General features: G+C 42.8%; 2 protein-coding genes across 3 annotated transcripts in view; one reads left to right on the top strand and one right to left on the bottom strand.

The window, feature by feature from the left end:
• The first annotated feature begins 2,730 nt into the window (after nt 1–2,730).
• On the top strand, nt 2,731–14,302 carry stard5 (StAR-related lipid transfer (START) domain containing 5). Its single transcript, XM_046335273.1, has 6 exons — nt 2,731–3,363; nt 3,538–3,587; nt 5,628–5,760; nt 8,627–8,744; nt 11,462–11,555; nt 12,135–14,302. The coding sequence occupies exons 1-6, from the start codon at nt 3,274–3,276 to the stop codon at nt 12,283–12,285; spliced, it is 636 nt and encodes a 211-aa protein (XP_046191229.1). The 5' UTR covers nt 2,731–3,273; the 3' UTR covers nt 12,286–14,302.
• A 2,442-nt stretch (nt 14,303–16,744) lies between these two features.
• The window catches only part of il16 (interleukin 16), a 70,082-nt gene continuing 67,579 nt past the window's right edge, over nt 16,745–19,247 (bottom strand). The window contains exons 26-27 of one of the 2 annotated variants that reach the window (XM_046335272.1): nt 19,195–19,247; nt 16,745–18,571 (exon numbers count right to left, since the gene is read on the bottom strand). The exon at nt 19,195–19,247 is cut by the window's right edge and continues 76 nt beyond it. In XM_046335272.1, the coding sequence (XP_046191228.1) occupies nt 18,393–18,571; nt 19,195–19,247 (232 nt within the window). In that variant the 3' untranslated portion in view covers nt 16,745–18,392. The other variant, XM_046335270.1, reaches the window with a different exon arrangement.

Here is a 19,247-nt window from a genome sequence, read left to right as displayed (position 1 = left end):
ACATTTTGAATGCTTAGCAGGACAGGAAAACTGTCTATTTCACACACATCAAGAGAACATCCCTGGTCATCCCTACTGCCTCTGATCTGGCAGACTCACTAAACACAAATTTGTAAATTATGTCTGTATGTTGAATTGTGCCCCTAGCTATCCGTAAATTTAAAAAACAAGAGAATCGTGCCGTCTGGGTTTCTTCTGCCCCTGTGCAAGCCAGTTAACCCATTGTTCCCTGGGTGCCGGAGACGTGGATGTCGATTATGGCAGCCACCCGCACCTCTCTGATTCAGAGTTGTTGAGTTAAATGTAGAAGACACATTGTAGTCGAATGTATTCAGTTGTACGACTGACTAGGTATCCCCCTTTCCCTTTCCTAAATTAATATAAGGAATTTGAAATGTACTTTTTATACTTAAGTATTATTTAGCAATTCACATTTTCTTTTGATACTTAAGTATATTTAAAACCAAACACTTTTAGACTTTTACTCAAGTAGAATTTTACTGGGTGACTTTCACTTTTACTTGAGTCATTTTCTTTTAAGGTATATTTACTTTTACTCAAGTACGACAATTAGGTACTTTTTCCACCACTGGTTATTGAAAGCAAATGATATTTTACAATAATGACCTGTTGAGTTAATTGTTTTGTAATGGGTCACATAAAGTCGTATTGTAAACCACAGAAAATGTGAATAGCCCATTCATGGCCAATGCTGTACTTTGTGTGTGTTAACAAACAGCTCTATGTGCATCATATGCAGAACATGTTATATGCTCACATTGTCATGGATACTGTGCTTGCTCTCAATCAAATCAATATCATGGTCAATGGTCCAAAGTAGTGTACCTAAGCATCAGATTGTTTTGTTCTACTCAAGGTTATGTGTACAGCCCTTGATGTTTGTTTTGGGGTTATCACAAACAGGTGTTATTTTGGCTATTATGTGTGTGTACATTACATTGTACCATTCAAACATGGCCTTCAATTCAGTAAAATTATGATGTGCAACATATATAATATACTCTGCAAAAAAATAAACGTCCCTTTTTCAGGACCCTGTCTTTCAAAGATAATTAGTCAAAATCGAAAATAACTTCACAGATCTTCATAGTAAAGGGTTTAAACACTGTTTACCATGCTTGCTCAATGAACCATAAACAATTAATGAACATGCACCTGTGGAACGGTCTTAAGACACTAACAGCTTACGGACGGTAGGCAATTAAGGTCACAGTTATGAAAACGTAGGACACTAAAGAGGCCTTTCTACTGACTCTGAAAAACACCAAAAGAAGGATGCCCAGGGTCCCTGCTCATCTGTGTGAATGTGCCTTAGGCATGCTGCAAGGAGGCATGAGGACTGAAGATGTGGCCAGAGTAAATTGCAATGTCCGTACTGTGAGACACCTAAGATAGCGCTACAGGGAGACAGGATGGACAGCTGATCATCCTCGCAGTGTCAGACCACATGTAACAACACCTGCACAGGATCGGTACATCCGAAGATCACACCTGCGGGACAGGAACAGGATGGCAACAACAACTGCCTGAGTTACACCAGGAAAGCACAATCACTCAATCAGTGCTCAGACTGTCCACAATAGGCTGAGAGAGGCTGGGCTGAGGGTTTGTAGGCCTGTTGTAAGGCAGGTCCTCACGAAACATCACCGGCAACAATGTCGCCTATGGGCACAAACCCACCGTCGCTGGACCAGACAGTACTGGCAAAAAGTGATCTTCACTGACGAATCACAGTTTTGTCTCACCAGGGGTGATGTTCAGATTTGCGTTTATTGTCAAAGGAATGAGCGTTACACCGAGGCCTGTACTCTGGAGCAGGATCGATTTGGAGGTGGAGGGTCCGTCATGGTCTGGGGTGGTGTATCACAGCATCATCAGACTGAGCTTGTTGTCATTGCAGGCAATCTCAAAGCTGTGTGTTACAGGGAAGACTTCCTCCTCCCTCATGTGGTACCCTTCCTGCAGGTTCATCCTGACATGACCCTCCAGCATGACAATGACACCAGCCATACTGCTCGTTCTGTGCATGATTTCCTGCAAGACAGGAATGTCAGTGTTCTGCCATGGCCAGTACAAAGAGCCCGGATCTCAATCCCATTGAGCACGTCTGGGACCTGTTGGATCGGAGGGTGAGGACTAGGGCCATTCCCCCCAGAAATGTCTAGGAACTTGCAGGTGCCTAGCTGGAAGAGTGGTGTAACATCTCACAGCAAGAACGGGCAAATCTGGTGCAGTCCATGAGGAGGAGATGTACTGCAGTACTTAATGCAGGTGGTGGCCACACCAGATACTGACTGTTACTTTTGATTTTGACCCCTCCTTTGTTCAGGGACACATTATTCCATTTCTGTTCGTTACATGTCTGTGGAACTTGTTCAGTTTATGTCTCAGTTGTTGAATCTTGTTATGTCAAATATTTCCACATATTTCCACAAAATAAACACAGTTGACAGTGAGAGGACGTTTCTTTTTTTTGCTGAGTTTATAACACCTCGGGATATGTATAAAGTACTGTAATGACCCTGGGTTTATAATTTACAAAAGGAATGCCATGTCATAACTTCTAGACTAAAAGTGGTCTGAGTCTGCTCTGTGGGTGGAGAAAAAAAACGTGACATGTTAACGTATGTGTTTCGATAACTGATTATCGTTGTATTAAGAACATTGAAAGTACCAATTGTTTTCACCCTTCTATCTGGGACATGATCTGGTGGACACGTAACTATCCTTTTCAAACTACAATTCCCAGCATTCACTTGAACACTGTTCCAAGCTTTTCCAATGAATCAGAAAGCGTACTTTTATCACATGATTTTTTTTTCATCAGTTGATGGGAACACGGCTAGCTAGCCTGCTGGCTAAATAAGCTTACTTTTTACTACAAGTTTGTGTTAGATGTTTATGACAATCAATATTTTATTTTAAGCAAGTCTGAGTCTTACTGACTTCAGGAACCTCGCGGCTAACAATAATGCAAGTCTTTCATTCAATATTTGCACTGGCTAACTAACGTTAGGTAGCTATTGTAAATTGTCTTATATTGGCTTACGGTCTCATATTCGTACTTCATATTTTACGCGTCATACTCTACGATAACTTCAGCTAGTTATCTTGTGTGTCAGTCTAAATCCATCCATTTGGCATCACGGCTAATGTTAACTATCTAACTAGTCAGATAGCCTGACAGCTGGCTAGCTATTGAACAGGTTGCAAGTCCTCCATCATCACACCTGCCAGACGGACTCAACCAGCATGGATTACCAGAACACAGCGAATGCAGTTGGGGACTGTCTTTTGAGCTACACCAAGGACGAGTCTGGGTGGAAAGTCTGCAAGAAATCGGTGCGTAATGTTCTAGGTAGCAATATTAATATTTTAAAATTACAGGTGACGTGCCTTTCCGTGCGCCGTGTTAACAGCTCCATTTTGCTGTGTCATTGTATATAACGTAGACAGTAGCTCGGTAACAGTAACCAATGTTTTGTTTCTGATAAATGGATGTCGGTCCATTTGTAGAATGACGTCATCGTGTCCTGGCGGCCATCGACTGAGTTCCCTGGGAATGTGTAAGTATGAGCTGTTCTCCTTATCTAGGCCAAATCATCAATCATCATAACGGTCTAAAAAGGGCTACTTTCCCCTCCTCGACCAGTTTCCTTCAGCTGTTTATCATAACGGTCTAAAGAGGGCTACTTTCCCCTCCTCGACCAGTTTCCTTCAGCTGCATTGATATGAAAAAACTGAGAAAGAAATATCCACCATCTTGCTTTTACTGTTGCTGGTTTCAGTTCAGTGCAGATGACGGAGAGAACATGGAGATGATGCCATGTTAGACTGTTAATTAAGAAAGCACCAATAACAGGCTTGCTTCCCAGACCCAGATTAAGCCTAGTCCTGGACTAAAAAGCATTCTTAATGGAAAATCTCCATTGACAACACTTTTTATTTTAGGGCTTAATCGGTCTCTCAGAAACCGTCCCCCAGGAAGACCTATCTCTACATGTTATGTTTGATGTGTATTAGGGTTATTGTTCTGTCTATCTCTATGTAACAGTATAGACTTTACGTCCGTCCCCTCGCCCCGGCCTGGGCGCGAACCAGGGACGCTGTGCACACGTCAACAGTCACCCTCAAAGCATCGTTACCCATCGCTCCATAAAAGCCGCCGCTCTTGCAGAGCAAGGGGAACCACTACTTCAAGGTCTCGGAGCAAGTGACGTCACCGATTGAAACGCCACTAGCGCACCACCGCTAGCTAGCTAGCCATTTCACATCGGCTACATGTTATGTTTGACGTGTATTAGGGTTAGTGTTCTGTCTATCTCTACATGTTATGTTTGACGTGTTTTAGGGTTAGTGTTCTGTCTATCTCTACATGTTATGTTTGACATGTATTAGGGTTAGTGTTCTGTCTATCTCTACATGTTATGTTTGACATGTATTAGGGTTAGTGTTCTGTCTATCTCTGCATGTGTTGTGTCTGACAGGTACAGTGCATTCAGAAAGTATTCAGACCCCTTCACTTGTTCTACTTTGTTACGTTAGCCTTATTCAAAAATGTATTTAATTTAGTTTTTTCCTCATCAATCAACACACAATCCCCCATAATGACAAAGCAAAAACAGGATTTTAAATTCTTGCAAATGTATTAAAAAAATTATATCACATTTACATGAGTATTCAGACCCTTTACTCAGTACTTTGTTGAAGCACCTTTGGCAGCGATTACAGCCTTGAGTCTTCTTAGGTATGACGCTACCAGCTTAGCACACCTGTATTTGGGGAGTTTCTCCCATTCTTCTCTCTAGATCCTCTCAAGCTCTGTCAGGTTGGATGGGTAGCGTTGCTGAACAGCTATTTTCAGGTCTCCAGAGATGTTTAGATCGGGTTCAAGTCTGGGCTCTGGCTTAGCTACTCAAGGTCATTCAGAGACTTGTCTCGAATACACTCTTACATTGTCTTGGCTGTGTGTTTAGGGTCGTTGTCCTGTTGGAAGGTGAACCTTTGCCCCAGTCTGAGGTCCTGAGCGCTCTGGGGCAGGTTTTCATCAAGGATTTAAACATTTAAATATATATATATATATATATATATATATATATATATATATTTCACCTTTATTTTTGACTGTGTTTGTTTATTCCATGTGTAACTCTGTGTAACTCTGTGTTGTTGTATGTGTCGAACTGCTTTGCTTTATCTTGGCCAGGTCGCAATTGTAAATGAGAACTTGTTCTCAACTTGCCTACCTGGTTAAATAAAAGGTGAAATAAAATAAATACAATTGAATTTACCACAGGTGGACTCCAATCAAGTTGTAGAAACATCTCAAGGATGATCAGTGGAAACAGGATGCACCTGAGCTCAATTTCGAGTCTCATAGCAAAGGGTCTGAATAGTTATGTAAATAAGGTATTTTAATTTATTTTATACACTTGCAAAAAATTCTAAACCTTTTTTTGCTTTGTCATTATGGGGTATTGTGTGTAGATTGGTGAGACCATTTTTTTATTCAATCAATTTTAGGTCTGAATACTTTCTGAATGCACTGTATTGTATGAGTTGGGGTTAGTGGTGCTCTGTCTCTCTACATGTGTTGTGTCTGACAGATATAAGGGGGAGTCGGTGGTGAAGGGAAGCCCAGAGAAGGTATGGGAGTGTCTGAAGCCTGTGCCAAATGGACTGCGGGTGAAATGGGACAACAACGTCAAGAAGTTTGAGCTGGTAGAGCAAGTCACTGAGGTAGGCTGAATTTCAAACCAATGGACCAGACTGTAGTCCCAGTCAGTCACAATTCTGTTGTTTTGTCCCCATCGTCATCATCTATTTTTTTTTTTTCCAACCTTTATTTAACCAGGTAGGCTAGTTGAGAACAAGTTCTCATTTGCAACTGCGACCTGGCCAAGATAAAGCATAGCAGTGTGAACAGACAACACAGAGTTACACATGGAGTAAAATCTGCTAAATGGCATATATTATTATTATTATTATATATTGAGTAAACAATTAACAAGTCAATAACGCAGTAGAAAAAAAGGGGAGTCTATATACAATGTGTGAAAAAGGCATGAGGAGGTAGGCGAATAATTACAATTTTGCAGATTAACACTGGAGTGATAAATGATCAGATGGTCATGTACAGGTAGAGATATTGGTGTGCAAAAGAGCAGAAAAGTAAATAAATGAAAACAGTGTGGGGATGAGGTAGGTGAAAATGGGTGGGCTATTTACCAATAGACTATGTACAGCTGCAGCGATCGGTTAGCTGCTCAGATAGCTGATGTTGGTGAGGGAGATAAAAGTCTCCAACTTCAGCGATTTTTGCAGTTCGTTCCAGTCACAGGCAGCAGAGTACTGGAACGAAAGGCGGCCAAATGAGGTGTTGGCTTTAGGGATGATCAGTGAGATACACCTGCTGGAGCGCGTGCTACGGATGGGTGTTGCCATCGTGACCAGTGAACTGAGATAAGGCGGAGCTTTACCTAGCATGGACTTGTAGATGACCTGGAGCCAGTGGGTCTGGCGACGAATATGTAGTGAGGGCCAGCCTACTAGAGCATACAAGTCGCAGTGGTGGGTGGTATAAGGTGCTTTAGTGACAAAACGGATGGCACTGTGATAAACTGCATCCAGTTTGCTGAGTAGAGTGTTGGAAGCAATTTTGTAGATGACATCGCCGAAGTCGAGGATCGGTAGGATAGTCAGTTTTACTAGGGTAAGCTTGGCGGCGTGAGTGAAGGAGGCTTTGTTGCGGAATAGAAAGCCGACTCTTGATTTGATTTTCGATTGGAGATGTTTGATATGAGTCTGGAAGGAGAGTTTGCAGTCTAGCCAGACACCTAGGTACTTATAGATGTCCACATATTCAAGGTCGGAACCATCCAGGGTGGTGGTGCTAGTCGGGCATGCGGGTGCAGGCAGCGATCAGTTGAAAAGCATGCGTTTGGTTTTACTAGCGTTTAAGAGAAGTTGGGGGCCACGGAAGGAGTGTTGTATGGCATTGAAGCTTGTTTGGAGGTTAGATAGCACAGTGTCCAATGACGGGCCGAAAGTATATAGAATGGTGTCGTCTGCGTAGAGGTGGATCAGGGAATCGCCCGCAGCAAGAGCAACATCATTGATATATACAGAGAAAAGAGTCGGCCCGAGAATTGAACCCTGTGGCACCCCCATAGAGACTGCCAGAGGACCGGACAGCATGCCCTCCGATTTGACACACTGAACTCTGTCTGCAAAGTAATTGGTGAACCAGGCAAGGCAGTCATCCGAAAAACCGAGGCTACTGAGTCTGCCGATAAGAATATGGTGATTGACAGAGTCGAAAGCCTTGGCAAGGTCGATGAAGACTGCTGCACAGTACTGTCTTTTATCGATGGCGGTTATGATATCGTTTAGTACCTTGAGTGTGGCTGAGGTGCACCCGTGACCGGCTCGGAAACCAGATTGCACAGCGGAGAAGGTACGGTGGGATTCGAGATGGTCAGTGACCTGTTTGTTCACTTGGCTTTCGAAGACCTTAGATAGGCAGGGCAGGATGGATATAGGTCTGTAACAGTTTGGGTCCAGGGTGTCTCCCCCTTTTGAAGAGGGGGATGACTGCGGCAGCTTTCCAGTCCTTGGGGATCTCAGACGATATGAGAGGTTGAACAGGCTGGTAATAGGGGTTGCGACAATGGCGGCGGATAGTTTCAGAAATAGAGGGTCCAGATTGTCAAGCCCAGCTGATTTATACGGGTCCAGGTTTTGCAGCTCTTTCAGAACATCTGCTATCTGGATTCGGGTAAAGGAGAACCTGGAGAGGCTTGGGCGAGGAGCAGCGGGGGGGGGCGGAGCTGTTGGCCAAGGTTGGAGTAGCCAGGCGGAAGGCATGGCCAGCCGTTGAGAAATGCTTGTTGAAGTCTATGTTCTGAGTTTGCTTTAGAGAGTTGTCACTGATCATTTGATTCCATTGATTCTTTATCATTCCTCACTCACTCACACAACCACAAACAAATCACAGCTGAATAAATACTCTGTCATCCATTCTTGCTGTATAGTTCAGTCTACTCCCCCAACTTTGTTGATAAGCCTTAGGATCTTATGGAAGTGAGTTTTACCTGATCTCTATGGGACTTCCTGGTTACGTGACGGTTAAATAAGTTATCCAAGCAACCAAAGTGTGTCATCCAGTTTGTTCATGGTTTTGATACAGGTTTCCTAAAGGGCACCTGCCAGCGATCGCCACACCCACAACACCAATGCAGCACTCCTACCCTTTGTTCTCTATTCCATTAGTCATGTTAATATTTATTTGCTTTGGGATTAACACAAGTACAGGGACATGCTCAGTAGGAAAACATAGATAAATGCTATGGATAGAACTGATGCCATACCTTATTCTGCAGATCAGAGGGGTACTTTTGTTGTGTCCTGTTGAACAAGGCCCAGCGTTTTATCTTGTGGAACGTTGCAGATAGAAATGTCATGAATAGAACTGACGTGATGCCTTATTCTGCTTATCAAAGGTGTTTGTTTCATTCTACTTTGTATATTTCTATATGAACATTCCACAACGCCTGCTGAGCGAGGCCCAGTGTTTACCTGCCTAGTCTCTTCCCCCGTCACACAGAACGTCACTGTCTGCAGAACAGTCACTCCATCAGCAGCCATGGGCATCATAGCTCCCAGAGACTTTGTCGACGTTATTCTAGTGAAGCAATACGAAGACGGCACCATTACATCCAATGGTGCGTAACGCCTCAATATATCTCTCTTCCTTCTGTCTTTTCTCTCTCTTCGCTTTATGATAAATAGGAGTTCTAACAACAAGAAACAGTAGATCTAGAGCGAAGGGTAGTTCTCGAGCGAAGGGTAGTTCTAGAGCGAACGGTAGCAGTAGAACAGTAGTTCTAAAGCAAAGGGCAGTTCTAGAGCGAAGGTTAGCAGTAGAATAGTAGTTCTAGAGCGAACAGTAGATCTAGAGCGAGTAGCAGTAGAACAGTAGTTCTAGTGTGAACGCTATCAGTAGAATAGTAGTTCTAGAGCGAACGGTAGATCTAAAGGGCAGTTCTAGAGCGAACGGTTAGCAGTAGATCTAATAGTAGTTCTAGAGCGAAGATCAGTAGTTCTAGAGCGAACGGTAGATCTAGAGCGAACGGTAGCAGTAGAACAGTAGTTCTAGAGTGAACGCTATCAGTAGAATAGTAGTTCTAGAGCGAACGGTAGTTCTAGACCGGACGGTAGATCTAGAGCGGACGGTAGATCTAGAGCGGACGGTAGATCTAGAGCGGACGGTAGATCTCGAGCGGACGGTAGATCTCGAGCGGACGGTAGATCTCGAGCGGACGGTAGATCTCGAGGTTCTAGAGTAGAGTCTAGAGGGGATAGTAGCTGTAGAACGGTTCTAATAGTAGATCTAGAACGGTAGATCTAGAGCGGACGGTAGATCTCTAGCGAACGGTAGATCTAGAGCGGACGGTAGATCTAGAGCGGACGGTAGATCTAGAGCGGACGGTAGATCTAGAGCGGACGGTAGATCTAGAAGATCGGTAGTTCTAGATCTAGAACGGTAGATCTATAGAGCGGACGGTAGATCGGTAGATCTAGAGCGGACGGTAGTCTAGTTCTAGAGCGGACGGTAGATCTCGGCGGACGGTAGATCTAGAGCGGACGGTAGATCTATAGAACGGTAGTTCTAGAGGGATAGATAGAGCGGTAGCGGTGATCTAGAGATCTCAGGTAGATCTAGAGCGGACGGTAGATCTAGAGCGGACGGTAGATCTAGAGCGGACGGTAGATCTAGAGCGGACGGTAGATCTCGAGCGGACGGTAGAAGTAGAATAGTAGTTCTAGAGCGAACGGTAGTTCTAGACTAGAGCGGACGGTAGATCTAGAGCGGACGGTAGATCTCGAACGGATCTCGAGCGGAGATCTAGCGGAGCGTAGATCTCGGTAGATCCAAACGGAAGATCTCTGGAGCGAAGATCTCGTAGTTCTAGAGGGATCTAGAGGTAGCTGTCTAGAGAACAGTAGATCTCGAGCGGACGGTAGATCTCGAGCGGACTAGGTAGATCTCGAGCGGACGGTAGATCTCGAGGACGGTAGATCTAGGGAAGATCTAGGTAGATCTCGAGCGGACGGTAGATCTCTAGGTAGATCTAGAGGATAGATCTAGAGCGGTAGATCTAGGTAGATCTAGATCTAGAGCGGACGGTAGATCTAGAGCGGACGGTAGATCTAGAGCGGACGGTAGATCTCGAGCGGACTCGGTAGATCTCGAGCGGACGGTAGATCTCGAGCGGACGGTAGCAGTAGAATAGTAGTTCTAGAGCGAACGGTAGTTCTAGACCAAACGGAAGATCTATAGCGAACGGTAGTTCTGGAGCGAACAGTAGTTCTAGAGGGATAGGTAGCTGTAGAACAGTAGATCTCGAGCGGACGGTAGTTCTCGAGCGGACGGTGTTCTCGAACGGACGGTAGTTCTAGAGCTTTATAACATTTTGGAACATTTCTCTATCAATGTATTGTTGAACTAAATTTCTCTACTGACTCAATTCACATTTCTATTGGAGTGTAGCTCTTTGTTCTTTATCTGTCCTAGGACTCTCCTTGGAAGACCGCGCAGACCTGTTTATTATTATATATTTTAGTCAATGTTAGTCTATTTTTATTCAACGTTGAGGCATTTACAGAGGACATAACAGCACAGACATGAAGAAATATAAAGGAATAATAGGTATTCTAACAACAACAAAAAACATAATTAATGATGTACAAATCAAGCACTGGGATGCACAGACATACCACGCCAACGGCAGTAGGCTGAAATTAGGCCCAGACTGAGGCCTAATCATCAGCCCTAACCCTCAGAGAGGCTGGCTGGGTGGGGATCTCTGGAACAGACAACTGTCTTATCCACTGCCCCAGACTGAGGCCTAATCATCAGCCCTAACCCTCAGAGAGGCTGGCTGGGTGGGGATCTCTGGAACAGACAACTGTCTTATCCACTGCCCCAGACTGAGGCCTGATCATCCATGTTAAAACGTGGGTTGTGTTCAGTAGGCACGAAAAGGAAGAAAACGCTCAAACTGTGATGTATTAGGCCTAGCCTATATGTTCTTGTCCAATAAGAAAGGCTTGGATCTGTATACCGTTGCAAAACGCTTTGCTATGGTGTGCCCAAGATCAGATTTGCATTTTACCTTCACTATCAGTATACTAAGTAACTTTATGTGATTGATTGAATGAAAATAGACTTAATTATATCTACACATATTTGTATCCTCATATGTTCTCTCCCTGTGGTCCTTCTGTAGCTCAGTTGGTAGAGCATGGCGCTTGTAACGCCAGGGTAGTGGGTTCGATTCCCGGGACCACCCATACGTAAAATGTATGCACACATGACTGTAAGTCGCTTTGGATAAAAGCGTCTGCTAAATGGCATATATTATATTCTGTCCGTTAGCCACCCACGTGAACCACCCCAGCTGCCCTCCCCAGTCAGGGTATGTGAGGGGCTTCAACCACCCCTGTGGCTGCATCTGTGTCCCCATCTCTGGGTGAGTCACGCGCTGAGACACACTTCTGTTTCATAATATTGTCGTTGTCTGATAACCTCTTCTCCAAAACAAACTTTTCAGGAAATTGAAAAAAATGTCCATATTTTCCCATTAATAAACAGTTATTAAACTTCTAAAGCTATTCTGAATACATTTTATTGGTCGTAGAACCGTACAATGTTCAGAGTACATTTAATTCAAAAATATAAATGAGCAAAAATGGAGTTCCGGTTTTCATCAGACAGCGACTTTACATACAGTACACATGCTTTAGTTTACAAACCCATCTGCAACATTCTGAACCATGTGTTGAGTTCTGTCAGAACCAAGGACATTTTTGTAGAGACAATGGTCCGTCACAGGAGGGCAGTAGAGAGCTAAACTTCAGTTCACTCATGTAGACTAATTGAGGAATCTATAATGTGCACAGCAACAGGTTTGGTTTGAGCATTGTCTCTCAACAACATTATCTCACACGACCACCTGTCTTGATAGCTATGTAGCTGAAGAAGCACTGTCTAATATTGTTCATACAGTATAGTGTAAATTCAACCTTCTTTCTTCCCCCCCCCCCCCCAGGGAGCCAAACAAAACCCAGCTGTTCAGTTTCTTCCAGACGGACCTGGGGGGCTTCCTGCCTCGCTCTGTGGTCGACTCTTTCTTCCCATCCAGCATGGTGGAGTTCTACAGCAACCTGGCCAAGGCCATCAAATCCCTCAAGGACCACTGATACACTCCTACTATACCTTCCCTTAGCCCTGGTCCCAGATCTGTTTGTGCTGCATAACCAACTCCTGGCACCAGGTGATACTCAGATCTGGGACCAGCATTCAGCGGGACCAAAAAACACAATGATTAGCTATGTGAATGGTTTAGTTTTAAAGAGGCTATATGGAACTTTTCACCTCAGGGGGCTTTTTAACTGAAAGGGACAGATTGATGTAAATGGATTAGAAAAATCCTTATTTGAGAGCATGGGGCACACCTCCCCAGACCATATCTTTCTAGACTAAAAATAAGGATTGTGTTGTTTCATGAGTAAATAAATATTTTATATCAACTATACAGGCAACACTCAAGCCAAAAATGTAGATAAACAATTAGCAACTCAACTTCTGTACAGCCTCTTTAAAAGAGTGGTCACCTGGCCTTGGTTTGGAGCAAACTGTATCTGAGCTTAAAGGGAGATGATATTGGATGATATGAGGGAAGGAAGTGTGCAGCTTGTTTGTCCCAGCACTAAACACAGCTGATTTCAGGTTGTCGAGGTCTTGGTTCATGTCTGTAATAATGGTGTGTTAGTGCTGGAGCAAAAAGCCTGCACCCCTGGTACTGTTGCTCTCTTGGACTAGGTATGGTGTGTTAGTGCTGGAGCAAAAAGCCTGCACCCCTGGTACTGTTGCTCTCTTGGACTAGGTATGGTGGCCACTAGTGTAGTCTTACAAAAAGGTTGAGTGTCTGTTCTAATTTCATTCATTCAACCCTGGAAAAATATTGAATATGAATTTCTCATAGAGGTTGATGTGCAATTTTCTTGAGTTGAAGCGATTGAAATGGAATTGACCTAAGCCCTGATGTTAAAGTTGCAATTTGTAAGTTATTTTTCCCTCTATGGTAACAAGAAAGAGTACCAAAAACAATAATCATGAACCCACCCCCAAAAAACACATGTTACATTATTGGACATAATGTAGTTCCTGTTCTTCTTGGTTTGTTTTTCTTCTTCATGTGGGTACACTAGCAAACACCCTGCCTCTTAGTCCTCGAACTGGAAATCCAACTTACAGACCACACCTTTAAGCACTCTGGGCCGCACCTTTAAGACTAGATCTAGAGAGGTCAATTTTGCCAAACTCTACTTCCAAAACAAATATTTCCTGTACATTTACTTTTTAGTGATGCATTTCCCGCCTTTTCCCACCACAAAAGAATGAGAATAGATTTGAAATCTATATTTTGTATTTAGTGTCCTAAACACACAGAGGATATGTCCTCCTTCCCTTTTGTACTGTTGCTGTTGAATACAGTCCATTCTGTTACACTGGCTCCATCCTACCTACAGCACCATGCATGATGCATGGACCTTACAGGGACCCCAGAATGGAATCGGATTCCATTGGGATGAGTCATACCTCATTTTTTGTTGTCCTTTGTATACGGTAGTACTGTACTTGAAATGTTCTGGTTTAACCTGTCTCCACAGCCCTTTAACCAATACCTAAAGATGGAATCCGCAGTAGGGGGAAACTGCCACTGGCTGCCCCAACAGCATTGTTATTGTTGTTGCTGAGCCGAGGAGCGTCGTGCAGCATGGTTATGAAATGCAGTACATATTGTGTTCTTCTATCGTGCAACATGGTTATGAAATGCAGTACATATTGTGTTCTTCTATCGTGTAGCATGGTTATGAAATGCAGTACATATTGTGTTCTTATATCGTGCAACATGGTTATGAAATGCAGTACATATTGTGTTCTTCTATCCTGCAGCATGGTTATGAAATGCAGTACATATTGTGTTCTTCTATCGTGTAGCATGGTTATGAAATGCAGTACATATTGTGTTCTTCTATCGTGCAACATGGTTATGAAATGCAGTACATATTGTGTTCTTCTATCGTGCAGCATGGTTATGAAATGCAGTACATATTGTGTTCTTCTATCGTGCAGCATGGTTATGAAATGCAGTACATATTGTGTTCTTCTATCGTGCAGCATGGTTATGAAATGCAGTACATATTGTGTTCTTCTATGGTTATGAAATGCAGCATGGTTATGAAATGCAGTACATATTGTGTTCTTCTATCGTGCAGCATGCGATGATGTCAGAGGTGGAAATAACAGTGTTTGTTGTTTGCAGTAACTGGAAAGCATTATGGACATGGTTGTTTTACCGTTGAGGATTCCAGCTTTAACCAGTAACCTTTAGAGGGTGTATATACAGCCGGCAGATGTTTCCACCCCCCCTAAACTCTATCCTGTTCCTTACCTTAACATCTGCCCGCTTTATAGACGCCTAACCTCCAAGCAAGGATTCCTGCCTCAGTTACTTTTCTCTATGTAGATGTCAATACTAAGAACACTGCATTATTCTTAAGCAAAGTTATTTGCAGTATGTCTTGGCAAATGGCAATATGAACAGCTTCATCTAATGAAAAGGGGGCATCCGCTCGATTAGGAGAGCTGAGGGATTTGGGGTTTTATTCAGTGGGGTACAACATGGTACGTGTCCCATAAGTCTCTGGTCCAAATTAGTGCACTATATAGGGAGTAGGATGCCATTTGGGACAGCTATGGATTCCAACATATTTTGAAGCGCAGCAGCATAGGACTGCCATATTCTGGCATCAGTTGTGACTAGTATGTCAATTTACACTGTAAAGAAATGTATTACCAGCATAGAATTGAGAAAACCACAGTCTTTCATATGGCACAAGAGGGCATGGTCATCTGTCTAGGCCAGGGTGCGTCTCCATAGCTTTTAAAAAAATCATCAGTGAAGGGAAACAATGAGAGCAAGCATGAATAGTATTGAGATATATCCCTAGTTGGTTGAGGAAGCCTCTTCAGAGTTTTGAGATACAGCCCTATTAGGGGGAGAGGAAGCCTCCTCAGAGTATTGAGATATAGCCCTATAAGGTGTCTTTACAGTGATGTACAGTCAACCATCTGCATGCCTGCTGAGTCCTCTACATGTATGATGATAAGCCATCATACTAATGATGTTTTAGATCAATCTTTTTAAAAGCTTTGTGGTTAAGTTTCCTTTTGAAATGAAAACACACTACTTAATGTCCTTTTCTTATCCCGAGTGGATAATTACCTTAAGTGACAAACCTTTACAAGTGCATTGCATTCCACCTCATCCACAACCAAGTCCTATATGCTTGCTTTTTAAAAATCATTGTTTGCCTTTTGTTGGTGTAATACTATGAAGGCATTGTTTTGATGTGTGTTATTGTACTGTAAGTGGAGCCTGAAGATCATACCTACCTACAGTGTATTGCTGTCTGAATGTCAGAGTACACATTGTCTATTTGGTGGCTTGTTTTTAAAATGTACTCCATCATGCGTTTTGGACAGATGTGTATGTTTTAGGGTATGTGTTGAATGCCGTTTGTTGTCCTCAGCTCCTGATTGGAAAGCACAGCTGCTATGGAAAATGGCTGCTATTGAAATATACTATGAGTTCAGTTGTCAATAAAAGCAACACAGGAAAATAACATGTTTTTTTAGGTCAGGATTAGGGTTATGAATTCTGGTAATTTTAAAAAGATGTTCACGTTTTCCTGAAATCCCAGTTGGCAGATTCCTGGAATCAGTAGAGAATACACAGGGAATCTGGAAACCCTCCAAACAGGATTCCTGGAATCAGGGAATGTGAAGGGGATCTGGAAACCCACCAAACAGGATTCCTGGAATCAGGGAATATGAAGGGGATCTGGAAACCCTCCAAACAGGATTCCTGGAATCAGGGAATATGAAGGGGATCTGGAAACCCTCCAAACAGGATTTCTGGAATCAGTAGGGAATATGCAGGGAATCCTGAAACCCTCCAAACAGGATTTCTGGAATCAGGGAATCTGGAAACCCTCCAAACAGGATTTCTGGAATCAGTGGGGAATATGCAGGGAATCTGGAAATCCTCCAAACAGGATTTCTGGGAAATTGGGGAGAGCTACCACAATTTTGCGACCCTAATCCTGACCTGCACTCTACTGTACCGTAGGACTGTACTGTATGTTCCACCCAGCAGGTTTTGTGTTTCACCAGCATCTGCATTAAAAACTACTGAACGTTCCAATGTCCTCCTTTCTTGTTGTATTATATTATCATCACCACAGGTAGGAATGGCTAAACCCACTACATTCACCAGCTAGTTTTCAAACACCAGAGAAGAGAAATGAAGGATTACAATGATGGATGAATAATGGTTCCTCAACTTTCCCAGAAGTTCCCAAAACCAGAAGGGAATAAGCATGGAATGCAGAATCCTCCAACCAGGATTTCTGGGAAACCTGGGAATTTTGGGAAAATAAAATGAGTTTTGCCTACAACTTGCATAGTCTCATTAACTGAGTGGTAAATGCATCTGTTTGTTCCATATGAAGTCAAATAACTACATAGGTTTTAAACCATTAATGGTTATTGGCACAACAGTCTTGTGAATAAACTTTTGAAACATACAGATTGGGTTAAATTATTTTATTAGTATAATGTATATTGCGATACATCTTTAGTACCGATACACAGAGTTTTAAATATCTATATTCTAATAGATTTTGGTACAAAATGTTCACACCCTGTGTTTTCTTTAATATCACACTAGGAGAGAAAACAAGGTGAAAATTTGCTCCAGTTTAGTTATATCTTTGGTTTCACCCATAGGGAGAATCTCAATTAGATATTCCTCACGTCCTCTCGCCTGGCCTCTTCAAAACCAATTGGAGAAGGTCAGAGGACTATTAAATCCGTAGCTCGGAAGATCCACTTTATTGTGCGATAGACAATTAAAGGCAATTTTCCCGTGGTCGCGGAGACTGCATTCATGGTAAACGGAAATTAAGTTTACCTTTTGATGCTGATCTTCCGCGATATGGATTGAATCCAACTCACAGTCTTTGGTCTAAACAATGATTCCAACATTAAGCACAATACTACAATACAACAATTCCATGAAAAATACAAATCCCATTTTAAATATTTTGTATCAGTATAATACTCTTTTGGACTACATTGCAGTATTGTACACTATTTCTAACAGTCAAAAGCAATGGAATGTCTCTCCCTTCCTTCATGTAAATACTATATATCTGTGCAAATCTCAAACTCACTGTGGTCCCTGGTTTAGAAGTTCTGGGTGTAGGAAGGCAATCAGAGCAAAGCACCTGTAAATGCACCTCTTTCTACAGTAACAGTCCCTGATTGTCATTGCAATATGATATGATATAGAATATAGATGTTATATTCATAACTACAGTATGTTAATAGTGCTCATATGAAATGGTATGGTGGCTTGTGAATGATTTGTATTCTATTTGGCCCTGTTTATACCTGGTGCTAACTCTGATCTCGGGCTCTATTCAATCCGTAGCACTGAAGACCTGCACTTCAGTGTAATTGAAATATAAAAGCACCCTATAACCCTAAACTTCAGCGATACGGATTGAATCGAGGCCGTTGTCCACATTCTAATAGATCCACATTTTTGCCGTTGCATCTACACATTGTATTCAAATGTCTCTTATCTGTCTACTGTTTCCGCATTGTGACCAAGATTTACTGGTTCCTCCCTGTATGCAAATTATTCGACAGATATTCTTTCAAAATAATATGTATTTTCTTTATTTAAACTCACATATTGATGCCATAATACGATAGTGCCACATGTCAATGATTTTAGAGGGATAATGATGATTTAAAGGGTTTCTCTGTCCACATCCGTCTACACTTGGAAGACATCCAGACAACATGTGTGCCTGACTACCTCCGGTGGTGATCAGGAAGATCTGATCACAATCCAATCACAATAGATATTTTAATTGCGGACACCTGTCTATAAATGTGGCCACATATTGAGAATCAATAGCTCCGTTAAAAGCTGGTGCTAACATGAGTCCTTTGTCCTGATCTTGTCCACATTCTGATTGTGCCCACATTTTTAAAGAAGTGTAATTGTGATCAGATCTTTCTGACTACCTCTGTAGGTAGTCAGGGACCTATTGTATCTGGAAATCAATTAAGTATAAACAGGTAAACTGACCTGAAATCAGTGTCTAGGGGTAACTCCTCAGTATCCTCCTCCTTCCTCCTCCTGTTAACTACAGTGAGATGTCCCTCAGGCAGACCCTTCTGCCTCATCCTCCTTCCTCCTCCGGATGACTAGAGTGATGTGCCCCTCAGGCAGAGCCTTGACGATGTTCCAGGCCTCGAAGCGGCTCAGCTCCTGTAGGGAGGTGCTCTGGACCTGCAGCAGCTCATCACCAGACTGCAACCCGCTCTGCTCCGCAGCACCACCTATTGGGGAGCAGGAGAACACACGGTCACACATTGGTCTGTGGTGACGTTTCCCCTAGGTGCAGATCTGGTATCAGCTTTTGCCTCCCCCAACTTATAAAAGTTCAAGCTTATAAAACTGTGCTTCTCTGCGTTGTTTGCATGGTTTCCTACTTTCCGTGACATCACAACTCCTTTAACAATAAATTACATTGTTAAAAGTGTTAAGAAAAGGTCCTGTGTGGCTCAGCTGGTAGAGTATGGCACTTGTAACGTCAAGATCGTTGGTTTGATTTCTGCTGGGGTCACCCTTACTAGAAATGTATGCACACACTACTGTAAGTCACTTGGATAACAGTGTCTGCTAAATGGCACCTAAAGTTCACCCAAGTTACAAAATGATATATTGATTTGCTTACCCTGTTAGAGTTTAGGGACATAGTAAGGCAGCAATCTGTGCTTTTTCTCCATGGATAGTACTGTACCTTTAAATATCCTGTTGATGACCAGAGGCCTGTCTCCATGGATAGTACTGTACCTTTAAATATCCTGTTGATGGCCAGAGGCCTGTCTCCATGGATAGTACTGTACCTTTAAATATCCTGTTGATGACCAGAGGCCTGTCTCCATGGATAGTACTGTACCTTTAAATATCCTGTTGATGGCCAGAGGCCTGTCTCCATGGATAGAGCCTTTC

The sequence above is a fragment of the Oncorhynchus gorbuscha genome, unplaced genomic scaffold (genome assembly GCF_021184085.1).
Source record: "Oncorhynchus gorbuscha isolate QuinsamMale2020 ecotype Even-year unplaced genomic scaffold, OgorEven_v1.0 Un_scaffold_694, whole genome shotgun sequence".
In the NCBI taxonomy this organism is placed as follows: domain Eukaryota; kingdom Metazoa; phylum Chordata; class Actinopteri; order Salmoniformes; family Salmonidae; genus Oncorhynchus; species Oncorhynchus gorbuscha.
This window is presented reverse-complemented; position numbering and strand designations above follow the sequence as displayed.

Bases quoted from the DNA above. Each gene is read 5' to 3' on its own strand.
- stard5 (XM_046335273.1), top strand. From the start codon at position 3,274: ATGGATTACCAGAACACAGCGAATGCAGTTGGGGACTGTCTTTTGAGC. The intron at 3,364-3,537 runs GTGCGTAATGTT...GTCCATTTGTAG, and splicing joins GGAAAGTCTGCAAGAAATCG to AATGACGTCATCGTGTCCTG. The intron at 3,588-5,627 runs GTAAGTATGAGC...TGTGTCTGACAG, and splicing joins ACTGAGTTCCCTGGGAATGT to ATATAAGGGGGAGTCGGTGG.